We start from the raw sequence: 13071 nt of genomic DNA on the forward strand, positions 1-13071 counted from the left end.
GGGTCCTGCTCTGAAATCAGGGTGACAATAGCGTATTCAGGCCCGGTGCAGCATTTAGGGTCAACCTTGTTATGAACTAAGGAGGCCCAGTCTGAAGGTCAGTTAGGGTGAAATTGGGGGTGAGTGCTAATTTGTGCCCTGGGTACCCCTGGAACTATAGCATTGTGACTGTTACCCCAATGTTTCTATATATCTGTAACCTTGTTATGAGCTAAGAGGTCCAGCCTCAAGGCCAGTTAGGTTGAGATTTGGGGTGAGTCCTTATTTGTGTCCTGGGTACCCCTAAAACTATGGCAGAGTAACTGTTACCCCAATGTTTCTATATATCTGTAACCTTGTTATGAGCTAAGACGTCCAGCCTTAAAGCCAGTTAGGGTGAGATTTGGGGTGAGTATTTATTTGTGCCCTGGGTACCTCTGGAACTATAGCAGGGTGACTGTTACCCCAATGTTTCTATATACAGTATCTGTAACCTTATTATGAGCTAAGGGGGCCCAGTCTGAAGGCCAGTTAGGGTGAAATTGGGGGTGAGTGCTTATTTGTGCCCTGGGTACCCCTGGAACTATAGGATTGTGACTGTTACCCCAATGTTTCTATATATCTGTAACCTTGTTATGAGCTAAGAGGTCCAGCCTCAAGGCCAGTTAGGTTGAGATTTGGGGTGAGTCCTTATTTGTGTCCTGGGTACCCCTAAAACTATGGCAGAGTAACTGTTACCCCAATGTTTCTATATATCTGTAACCTTGTTATGAGCTAAGACGTCCAGCCTTAAAGCCAGTTAGGGTGAGATTTGGGGTGAGTACTTATTTGTGCCCTGGGTACCCCTGGAACTATAGCAGGGTGACCAGGGCCGCTCCGGCCATGAGGCAAGGTGAGAATCTTGCCTCAGGCGGCACGGAGCGGCCAGTTACCAGGGGCGGCAAAAAGCCGCCTCTGGTAACTTTAAGAGCCGAATTTCCGTTTTTTAAAACGGAAATTCGGCTCTTCTAGCGCAGCGAGCGCAATAGCGCTCACTGCACTAGCAATGCGGCCCCTCCTCCACCCGCTCCGACGCTGGTAGTTAGAAGAGCGGAGCAGGAGGAGGGGCGGCATTGGGGCTGCTGCCTCAGGCGGCAGCAGCCCCTGAAACGTGCCTGAGGGTGACTGTTACCCCAATGTTTCTATATACAGTATCTGTAACCTTATTATGAGCTAAGGGGCCCAGCCTGAAAGGCAGTTAGCGGGAGATTTGGGGGGAATGATTGTTTGTGCCCTGGGTACCCCTGGAACTATAGCAGTGTGATGCCCCAATGTTTATATATATATCTGTAACCTTGTGATAAGCTAAGGGGCCCAGCCTGAAGGCCAGTTAGGGTGATATTTGTGGTTAGTGTTTATTTGTGCCCTGGGTACACCTGGAACTATAGCAGGGTGACTGTTACCCCAATATTTCTATATATCTGTAACCTTGTTATGAGTTAAGGGGGCCCAGCCTGAAGGCCAGTTAGGGGGAGATTTGGGGTGAGTGCTTATTTGTGCCCTGGGTACCCCTGGAACTATAGCAGGGTGACTGTTACCCAATGTTTCTATATATTTGTAACCTTGTTATGAGCTAAGGGGACCCAGTCTGAAGACCAGTAAGGGTGAGATTTGTGCCCTGGAACTATAGCAGGATGACTGTTACCCCAATGTTTCTATATATCTGTAATCTTTTTATAAATTAAGGGGTCCCAGCCTAAAGGCCAGGGAGGGTGAGATTAGGGGTTAGTTCTAATTTGTGTCCTGGGTATCTATGGGAGGCTGACACCTCTATTTTGCATATGGTTATAAACATAATACATTATGTTAATTATAACCAGAAAATAAGAATTCCATTGCACAGCTGCAGGATCAATAGTACAACTATTGCTAATAAATCAACACAGATCAATAGAACTGACACAGCTAAAGTTTAGTGAAGGCCTCTCCCTGAGAAACTGTAATTAAAATCTGCACTGATAATTACCAGATACAAATCACTGCACATTCTGTAACTTCTCTGCTACAGAATAAACACAGACAAAGCCACAGTAACAATAGAGAGAGATATACCCAAGTCATGAATCAGAATCTGAACTTAGACAGTTTGTGCCCAATTTATACCAATCTCACCCACACTTTCACAGAGCTGCCTAACTGAAGTTGATTTAATTGCAAAAACTCCTAGTTATAAACTGTCCAGTGTCAACATGAAAGAGGCTCCTCCAAAGCCAGATCTTCGTATTTGAGGTTGCCCTTCTACAGACACATTGTACCAAAATGCTTTCCGAGTAGCTTGCTTTTAAATTAAGTTTTAGTATGATGTAGACATTGATACTATAAGGCAATTTGAAATTGGTCTCCGTTTTTATGATTTTTTGCTTTTTGTTCAGCAACTCTGTTTGCTATTTCAGCAGCTATATGGTTGCTAGGGTCTCATTCACCCTAGCAACCAGGCAGTGGTTTGGACGAGACATGGGAATTTGAACAGGAGAGTCCTGCATAGGAGATAGGCAATAAAATCTAACAATTGTAACCTTGCAGAGCAATAGTTTTTGGCTGCCATGATTACTGACCATTTGTAAACTGGAAAAAGGTAAAAAACGAAGGCAAATAATTCAAAACCTATAAAAATAAATAATGAAAGTCTTATTGTTAGGAATAAGACATTTTAACATAATAAAAGTTAATTGAAAGGTAAACCATCTCCTTAAATGCTTAATTGTGGTTTGAAGTCTTTAAAATAATTTTGTACTTATTCCATTCAGGTTTAAACTAGAAATGCACAGAATCCACTATTTGGAATTAGCCAAATTCCCGAATCCTTCGTGAAATATTCGGCCGAATAACGAACTGAACCCGAATTCTAATTTGCATATGCAAATTAGGGTCAGGAAAGGAAAAAGTGGAAAACGTCTTCTTTTATGACGAAAAGTCCCTACCCGCCCCTAATTTACATATGCAAATTAGGATTCAGATTTGGTTTGGCCTGGCACAAGGATTCGGCCAAATCTGAATCCCGAATCCCAAAACAAATCCTGGATTAGGTTCACCCCTAGTTTAAACTCCATATAAATACCTGCTGGGAGGCTGTTCCATGACTTTATTCCACTTTCTGTAAATAATTGATTCCTTGTGTTGCCTTTAGTGTTCCTCCAACTTTATGTTGTGACCCTGGGGTCTAGTTATCTCCCACTCCCAGACCTTCTGATAATTCCTGTAATTTATTTAATACTATCTATCATATCATTTCTCTCCCTTTTCTTTCCTTAGTTGCATATATTAAAGGGGAACCAAATTTTCCAAACCAAAATTTGCACATAATACCGAAACCCCTAATATACCAATCACAGTTACCTGTTTCTTCAAAAAGTATGATTAAATGCCATTTTCTATGTTGAAATCCAGCTTTTTAACAGTTCTTCTCTTTCTGCATCATTTGAAATCCTGGCAGGGAAAGAGGGACTAAAACACCGATGTAACAAAGTGTAACAACTTCTACACAGCTTACAGACAGCATGCAGGAACTACATAACCCACAATGCATTGCACTTTTCCTTATTGAAATCATGTGTGCAGGGAATTGTGGGGCTTGGAGGATGCAGGCTGAGGACAGATGACTGTTGATACAAAGTAACAGTAGTCAGCCAGCTCAGCAAAGTAGTCAGACAGATCAGCAGGAGAGCAGGGGGCTAGGCTTAGGGAACTGTCAGAAGCCATCAAAAATCATGAAAAGTCTGCATATTTTTTAATTTATATATATTGCAAAGTTGCTTGAAATTATGTTACTTTTCAAAAAGCTTAAGTTATGTTTTTGTGGAGTTCTTCTTTAAAGATTTGTGCCATTCTTTGTTATTAAGCCATCATCTCTGTTGCCTACCTGGACAGTTTCTATCATATCAAGATCATTCCGAAGACTGTGCCTCCAAACATGAACCAAACTAGTGTCCTAGATTGGCAGTATACCTCCTCTTCATATCACTGGCACCAATATCACCATCTTGGACTATATGCAGATTCCTTGTCATAAACACCTTTTTACACCATAACCCACAGGCCTTTGCCTCCAGGCAATACTTTATCCAGCTACTGATCTGGCCAAGCAATAGTTAAAAGGCAGACAGCCTGCTACCCAAACAGATATATGGGGGTAACAATCTTATATCTCTGCCAAATCCTGTCTGGTCATATGAGAATGACATAAATTAATATTAAGTAGGAAACTTAGAGGCGGAAGTACAGTAAGTGCAGCGGGGAAGGGAAACATGTGCCAAATCAACAGCCATGTAACCGCATTTCGTTTATATAAGGCTTTTAACAGAGGAAGCTCCGTCCAACCTCATAGGGAGGAAAATAAATCCCAGTGCCATGCCACAGCCAGGATGACTTCCTTGTTCAGCTGGAGGCTCTTAGGGCCCTTCCTCTCTTAGCCTTGTATTTGCTTGGGTCCCAATTGCCCTAAATTAAGTACTTTAAGGCAAACACTTGTCCACAACGTAACCTGGGTAAAATTACACATTATTGGTCTTACTGAATGAGACAGTGAGGCTCTTTGCTGTTCCTTCTGGAGCAAAATGTCCTGATGTACTAATTGGATACAACCTGTTCCCATTTTAATGTTCTAATTGGCTAGACGTTGGTCTAGCATTGAGAATATTCTAATACTCTGATTGGCTACATACTTTTGAACATCCAACTGTTATTTACAAAATCCAATAGTACATACTAATAATCTGATTGGGTCAAGCTTGGTTCATGGTTTTCCCATTTTAAAGTAGGCTGGGCACTGCCCAGAGAGAATGTCCAGAGAGATGCTTGCCCTCTCCCCACCATTAAACATGGGCTGCAATTTTCTTATTACTCAGTCAGTAACTAGATGAAAGCAAAAAGATGTCAGAGCCCTGGGACATTGGATTCCACATTAATGGAATGTTTTGTTTCACATTTCAGGGCTGTTAAAGGCAACACTAGGATATCTGTTATGTTTTAATCACTGTTCTGGCCAGAGCTATCCCAACAATGTAACATCAGACTATCACCGATTGCCATCTCTACAGCCCGTTGCTAGGCTGCATTCCTCGGGGGAATTGGATGGATACCTAAAGTCAGTGTCGAATATCAGTGGCTGTGTATGTGTGTCCATGTTCCCAGTTTCAATTAAATAAGAGCAAATAAATTAAAATAATTAAAACATAGAAACCAAACTTATCACATGTAATAAACCTGTTTAGTGAGTTTCAAGGTCTGTGCAATTTGCAGGGCTCTGGTCGTCTCATCTACCCCATGCATCCCATCTCCTCATCAGCAAGCAGAACAGGCTGTCAGCAAATCAAGAAAAGTGCACAAGTATATGGTTTGCATGACCCCAGGGACAGAAGATCTATACAGAGGTCTTATGTGTTCTCTTCTTAGCATGAAATACTGTAACCTCTGCTCCGCAATGCATCACACAGTATTGCCTTACATGCTCTGCAGTGTCTGAAGTTAGGTTACCTGCACACTGAACACTATACTTGGGCAGCTGGGTCAAAGTGAAACAGGCTTTTTAGGGCCCTCTGCAAACTATGAACATTCAGAGGTTGTACAGACCCCCTTCCCCTGACAGTGTTAGGCTGCATGGTAAGAGAATAATCTAAACAACCATAGGATGCAGGTTGAAGAACACATTTAATGTGTTACTGTCACCATCTTGTCCTAATGATACAATTGCACATCTGTCTCCATCTTAGCCTGTTATCTCTGACTTTTCTCCTGCCTTAATCTTGCCCTACTGTGAAGTTTTATGGTCTCTGTCTTGCCCTGCTGTCTCCATCATGTTTTACTGTCTCCATCTTGTCCTACAGTCTCCATCTGCCCTGCTGTTTATGTCTTGTTCTACTGCCTCCATCTTGCCCTGCTATGACTGACTTGTTGTACTGCCTCCATCTTGCCCTTCTGTCTCCATCCTGTCCTAATGCTACAATTGCCCTCTTGTCTTCATCTTACCCTTCTAGCTGTGTCTTGTTCTACTGCATTTATCTTGCCCCACTGTTTCCAATCCATTATGTCTTATGGTCTCTATCTTGCCTTGCTCTCTCCATCATGTCCTACTAGTTTCATTGTGTCTTATTTTTGATTGTATCCTACTGTCTTGATTGTGTCCTAATGGCTCCATTTTGCACTACTGACTCCCTCTACCCCTACTGTCTCCAGTACCACTGCCTCCATCATATCCCACATCTCCATCTTGGCCAACTGTTTCCATCTTGTCTCCAGCAGTACTGTTTCCATCTTGCCCTACCATTTCCATCTTGTCCTACTCTCCACCTGTGTAAATGCAGGGGATGCTGAAGGCCAGTTATGGTGACTAGCATGACTGGCATGACTATAGTGCAATACACCCATATAGCCTACAACACCTCTCTCTCTCTTGCACAGTGTATTGGACCAATCCGTGTCAGTGTGACTCAGAACCTCAGGAGAGATCATTAAATCTCTGCTAATTCCACATTCCTCCTAACAGGCTACAGGGCTATAAATCTATGAATTGGAATTTAAGCAGATGCTGAGCCAACAAAGATCCTGGCAGAAACTGCTGAGCTCATTTGGCTTCCCAGAAATCAGGTCTGGATAAAGGAAGATGGCTGTGGATCCCAAGAACTCATCAGGAAGCAGGTTGTGACCCAGTTACATGGGGAGAAGTGCTAAGTGATGATGGATAGGTCAATATGATTTCTGCCTCCCAATTTAATGGCACATTCACTACTGAGGTTGAAAAAAGCAGAATTCTACCCTGCACTCAGCCTTTTTTTTCCTGACCAATATTCCTTTCCTCTTGAGCTGAAACTTCCACTCTCCATGAATTATAGATAATAAGACAATGTGCAGCTCCTTCTGACGCACTATTTCATGCTTCCCAGTCCCACTACAGGTACACATGTGTATAGCTCAGGCATTATTATACTCTAGATTTGTAATGATACATTTTTAGATTGTAAGCTCTTTTGGATAGGAACCTCTCTATCTCTTGTATTGGTTTTCTTTTGTATGCAATCTGTATGTTCAATGTATACACCCATGTATTGTACAGCGCTGCAGAATATGTTGGGCACTTTAAAAATACATGTAATAATAATAATGCATTTGCCCCTACTGTAAATTATAAGGATATTAGAAATTAGTGTTAAGTGAATCTGCCACATTTTGCTTTATATGCAAACCTGCATCAAAATTTTCGAATTGATTTGGAGTCAATGGGAAGGCAAAATCACATGCATTTATAGTTGGTTATACTACTACACACATACCCTACATCATTAGAGGACCTTCCATCCCCTACACTACAGCTGTTTTTTCAATAGAAAAAAAAAAGACTATCATGTTGCCAATATCGTAAAAACATGTGTCTGTGATTTTGGCATTACCTCTATTAGACTGGTAATAGTACCTACTGCAGGTACGGGATCCGTTATCTGGAAACCCATTATCCAGAAAGCTCTGAATTACGGGAAGGTTGTCTCCAATAGACTCCATTTTAAACATTTTATTAACATTTTTAAAAATTATTTCCTTTTTCTCTGTAATATTAAAACAGTACCTTGTACTTGATCCAAACTATGATATAATTAAGGCAAACCAGCCTATTGGGTTTATATAATGTTTAATTGATTTTCTAGTAAATTTAAGGTATGAAGATCCAAATTACGGAAAGAACCATTATCCAAAAAAATTCTGGATTACAGGTCCCATAACTGTACTACACTTGTAACTATGTTGCTGTTTAGCCAAAAAGTACTATAGTTTATATACTACTATCTTACAAACACAGGCACAATTAAAAAATCACCAACAGATATCTGGATGCTCAAATGCCAATTGCTTATATCCCATGTGGATGGAGATGGGAGAATACTATGATGCAAGAGTTTTTCACCGGCCGGAAACTCAAAAATGTGTGGTGATATCATACATGGCGGAAAAAAAGTCCCTCATTACTATTAGAATTCACTGACGAGTTCTGTGACCATATAAAAACACAAGGCTGAGTTATACAGGGAATTCTGAGTATCACTCATGTATTATAAGGGATAATATTCTCCTACTGTAAATGATAAGGATATTAGAAGTTAGTGAGGGGTTCTGCGACCATATAAAGGCACAAGGCTGCAGGCCAAATTAAAGAGGGAACTCTGAGTATCACTTATGTATTATAAGTGGATAATATACCCCCTAGTGTAAATAATATAGTGAATAAAGTACCCCTTCTTGTAAATTCTAAGGATATTATAAGTCACCGAGGAGTTTTATGACCATATATAGGCTAAGTGCTTTTACACAGGTCACGGAACTCAGAGGTTACTTCTAATATCCTCATATTTTCCAACAAGGGATACTTTATTTATTATAATACACAAGTTTTAGTGAGTCATGTCACAAAAATGACATCCCTGCTCACCGTTTATAACTGATGACATCACTAGTCACCGTTTATAAGGATATAATTTGCAAAATATTCATGGCTTTTGTGTATTATAACGGTATTAGAAATCACTGATGGGTTCTGTGATTATATAAAGGCACAAGGCTGCAGGCTGAGTTAAACAGGGAACTCTGAGTGTCACTCGTATTATAAGGCATAATGTACCCCCTACTGTAAATGATAAGGATATTAGAAGTCATTGAGGGGTTCTGTGACCATATAAAGGGACAAGGCTGCAGGCTGAGTTATACAGGGAACTCTGAGTATCACTCATGTATTATAAGGGATAATGTACCCCCTACTGTAAATGATAAGGATATTAGAAATCACTGAGTAGTTTCTCCATTTATTTTATCAGCACCAAAGTGAATGGTCTGTAACTCACTGGACTAATCAGACTCTTTCTAATCCACAGTAATGAAAGTGCCTGAACTGCCCCCCTCCCCAAACCCAGGTTAGATTTTCAGAATAATTTTCTATGGCTGAGCTATTTTCCCATTATTCACTGCATGGCTTAGTCCATATAGACACAAGGAGAGGGGAATATGGCAATTGAGGAATTGCAGTCCCTTCCTGATATGACACATGTAACATTCTCCTTAAATAAACAAGAAGAGGACTGTGCTAGTGATTGTTCTATGGTTGAACCAATGGAATTCACTCCCTTTGTGCCAGTACAGACTGGGTTGGGCTCAGGGCAGAGTCACAATTTTCAATCGCAGTTTCTTCATGTTCAGGAAAAAAAACATGAGCTCGGAGCAGGGGGTGCAGGGGGTGCAGGGAGCACAGGGGGACAGGAATCATATCCCCAATAAATCAAAGTAGGCAAAGGAAAATAAGAAATAGTTTAGCCCCTCGCAGTTTTATTAATACAGGGTGGATAGAAGTTTACAAATCACGTCTAGCACAGTTCTGTAAAGGGAGGGGGAGGTTTTTGCCTGGCACAATGAACTCATATAAACAGTCATAAATAGCTTTGTTTAAAGGCATACCCTCATGTCAGAAAACCCATTTTTAAATTATATTAACTACTAACTGTTAACTGAGCAGTTTTCTCCTAATAAATACTGTATATCCAGGTTACATAAAAGGAGTCATTTTAAAATGGACAAAGACCCTGCAGCAGGCTTTATTTCAATTGTTCTGCCAATTTATCCTGTTAGGCTTCAACCCTGCAGTGATGCAAAAAGTAGGTATCAGATCTGTGCAGCCACTGGGACAGAATACTCTAATACAGATAGTTAGACTCTCAGCCATAAAGCAGGGCATCACTGCTACTTACAAACAGATAGGATCTGTGTCACTTTAACAGAATGCTCTGTTATACAGATAGCTAGAATCTCAGCCATAAAGCAGAGCGGACTGCTGCTTACAATGGGGATGAGATAGGATCTGTGCAGCCACTGGGACAGAATGTTCTGTTATACAGATAGCTAGAATCTCAGCCATAAAGTAGGACAGGACAGGGCTGCCTACAGTGGGAGAAGATGGCCAATCCAATGCAAATACCAAATGTTTCCCTCCAGTCATACAGTCTGTCCATGGCCAAAGCTGGTTATCTCTCAAACTTGGAGTTGTTTACACATAAATTCCCACCTTGGGTTAGGGGCTTCAGATTCGAACACCCATATATCAGACCGATACTGCCTGATATGTGGGTGTCTACCAAACCCATACTGATAAAGGAATGTATTGGAAAATGACGAGAACCCCATTCTGCTCTTTTACAAACACATTTGATGCATGAAGCCCTCTATAATAACATGATATAAGAAGGCCTCTTGTGGCCCCAAGAAGAGTCACACACAGTAAGTTACAATGCTTATTTGCACACAGTATATGAGACAATATGGTACAATACACACACATAGTACAGGGCATGAGGGGGTACAGTTTCATGGTACAACACAAGACACACACATAGTACAGGGCATGATGGGGTACAGCTAACTGAACACTTACAAAGACCCAACAGATTAGGGCTCTTTGTGTCTCTGGCACACACCAGCAGATATGGTATTATTTTCACACATAGACGTTGGCCCCTGGGGAGCATATAGTACAGGTCCCCCGGTACATAGACATAATACAGTCTCTCACACACACATACACCCCCCTGACTGAGGGCCCCAGGGTACTTACACATAGGCATGGTAGATGAAGGCCCAGCCCCGGGGTCTCTCCAGCACATTGTAGAGGAAATTCTGGAGTTTGCGATAGAAAGCATTGCGTTTGGGTGGCTTCCCGGTGCCCGAGACCCCCGAGTGGGGTTTAGTAAGGATACTGCTGCGTCTATCTGAGCCATCTATAAGGAGAGCCCCGTCCCTGCTGGTGTCTGGGGGTCCTGCGTCCAGTCCCACAAAGCCCACCTTTAGCTTTTTCTCTCCAGTGGGGCCGGGGTACACTCCCCCATTGCGGGATTTCTGCACCATGGTGGTATCGGGGTCTCAGGCTGGGGGGCTCTCCCAAGTGCTCATGGTGTCAGGATAAGGGGCAGTAGTGCTGGATTTAGGGGAAGGCAAGTAGGTGTCAGGGTGGAAAGAAGGATGCTCAGCACTAGGGTGAGGGCTGGCTGTGTGTGGGAGTGGGTAGGGTACCAGGGTGGGAGCGATGTGGGTGAAGAGGGTGCACCTTGATGGGGGGAGGATGTAGTGTCTTCTCTCTCCGCAGCTCAATGGGAACTGGTTCTGAGCTGAGTGAATCTCTGCAATCCGCCTGAGTGCTCCTCCCTCCCTATTAACCCTTCCCAGACTCTCTCTCACCCTCCAGCTGCTAGTGAACTACAATTGCCTTGGCTGCCGCGGATGCTGGAAATAGTAGATCAGTCGGAAACCCGCAAGTGGTCAGTGTTTGCATTGCCATGATCTGTGTGTTATAATATGAATGTGAGTGATTGGTCATCTCGTCAAGAGGTTCTGCAGAATCCGCACCAGCTAAACAACTGTATTTATTCTTTGTCCCTCGCTGGCAACCAGTCAGTCACTATACTATTGTTAATAGCTGCAGCCCCAATATACAGGAACTCTATTTAATGTTTAATGCTTCTGCCTAAAGCAACATTTGTGTTTGGTGCTAATCAGCAATGCTTGGCCCATTAAATGTAGACATATGGCAACACTTTCAATTGCTCCTCCTGAATCCATTTAGTCGCCTATAGGCTATGGTTGATGATCAGCCAGACCTCCTTATTGAGCCTTTAAACTAATACAAATCTCCTGGATTATGTTTCCATCTCTTCTGCACTCAGATGGGAGCCCACAATCAGTAATAGGAAAGAAGAATGACAGACCATAAGTACAGTGGCTTAAATAATGAGTGCCTACAATGTCCCTTTTGTCCTAGCCTCTCCACTGCTAAAGACTTTCTAGTCAGGAACTAGAACATTTTAGACACTGACACCCAGGCCCTGAGATCTCTCACGATTGCTATCCATTCAGCACCTCCAGATTGACTCACAGTCCCTGTCCAGTCTATCCAGTGCTATCCATTCAGCACCCCAAGATTCTTGCACAGAGAGCTGTTCTAGGGCTCACTTGGCTAATCCTCACTTGGCTACTATCCATTCAGGCCCCAGCACCAATCAATAACAGTGCTCCAAGACATTAAACACTGTCCTTGGCAATTCTACCAGACTCTAAGCACTCTCTTTGGTAGCTTTTCATTCTGCACTCCACCATGAACACTTTCCATTGCTGCTGCCCATTCAGAACCCCCCAGTTCTCCTTGGCAGCAGTCAGTGCTTGGGATCATCCCTAGGCCCAAGCAAAGGCGGGACACCCTAAGCACTCGCTTTGGCAGGCACTCATTTTGCACCCCCCAAGCTCATCGCACAGACCAAAACAAAGAGCACTTTCTTGAGTCGCTGTCTTTTCAGTACCCCACAGCTAATGATCCCAAGCCCCTAACAATCTCCATGGCCACTGTGTTTTCAGCACTCCCCCATCTCTAGCTCTACACAAACAGCAATCCCAGTTTTATTGTGCCCATTTGCCTATGCAGCTGTACACACAGCAATGATTTCCATTCCCCAAGGGGGCATCAAGGACTTTGAAGGGTCATTAGCAGGAGTCATTGTCCTGGGGATAATCAGAGCAGTCATTTATTTGCTCTGTCAAATAAACACACTCCCCAAAATATGACAGGCAGCTGGTGGCAATGGGACCCATGGCTCAATTTACAGGGCCTTTATTAAGTTCTAGACATCCCCCAATCTCTAACCCAAGGGCAAATGTCCTTCTGGATTTTCAGCTTCACACTTCAGAAATTTGACCATTCTACAGAAACACATTGCCTCCAACTGAGCTCCAGTTCCACACTAGCTTGATGGCTACAGGTTGGACATTTTAATGTATTTACTAAAAATATAAAGGAATTCTTAGGGAGCTTATGTTCACCCCTATACTGAAGTGAGTGGTAATATGTGACAATAATAAGTGATACAGTGTTACTCAGTGTGTAACTGGGTGACAGTGTTACTCAGTGTGTAACTGTGTTACTCAGTGTGTAACTAAGTGATCCAGTATTACTCAGTGTGTAACTGGGCACAGTGATACTCAGTTTGTAAGTGAGTTATACAGTGATACTGTCCAGGGGGAACCTTAGTTCAGAAACCTATG

The 13071-nt window shown here is 42.5% G+C and overlaps 1 protein-coding gene across 5 annotated transcripts in view; it reads right to left on the bottom strand.

Annotated features, from left to right (window-relative positions):
- Positions 1–11165, bottom strand: part of kcnq2.L (potassium channel, voltage gated KQT-like subfamily Q, member 2 L homeolog) — a 35843-nt gene extending 24678 nt beyond the window's left edge. For 4 of the 5 annotated variants that reach the window (XM_018237047.2, XM_018237048.2, XM_041577177.1 and 1 more), the window contains exon 1: positions 10598–11120. In XM_018237047.2, coding sequence (XP_018092536.1) covers positions 10598–10887 — 290 coding nt within the window. In that variant the 5' untranslated portion in view covers positions 10888–11120. Of the gene's footprint in view, positions 1–10597 lie in introns of all 5 variants that reach the window. The other variant, XR_005964206.1, reaches the window with a different exon arrangement.
- Between the last annotated feature and the right edge of the window lie 1906 nt (positions 11166–13071).

This window comes from Xenopus laevis, chromosome 9_10L (genome assembly GCF_017654675.1).
Source record: "Xenopus laevis strain J_2021 chromosome 9_10L, Xenopus_laevis_v10.1, whole genome shotgun sequence".
Classification (NCBI taxonomy): Eukaryota; Metazoa; Chordata; class Amphibia; order Anura; family Pipidae; genus Xenopus; species Xenopus laevis.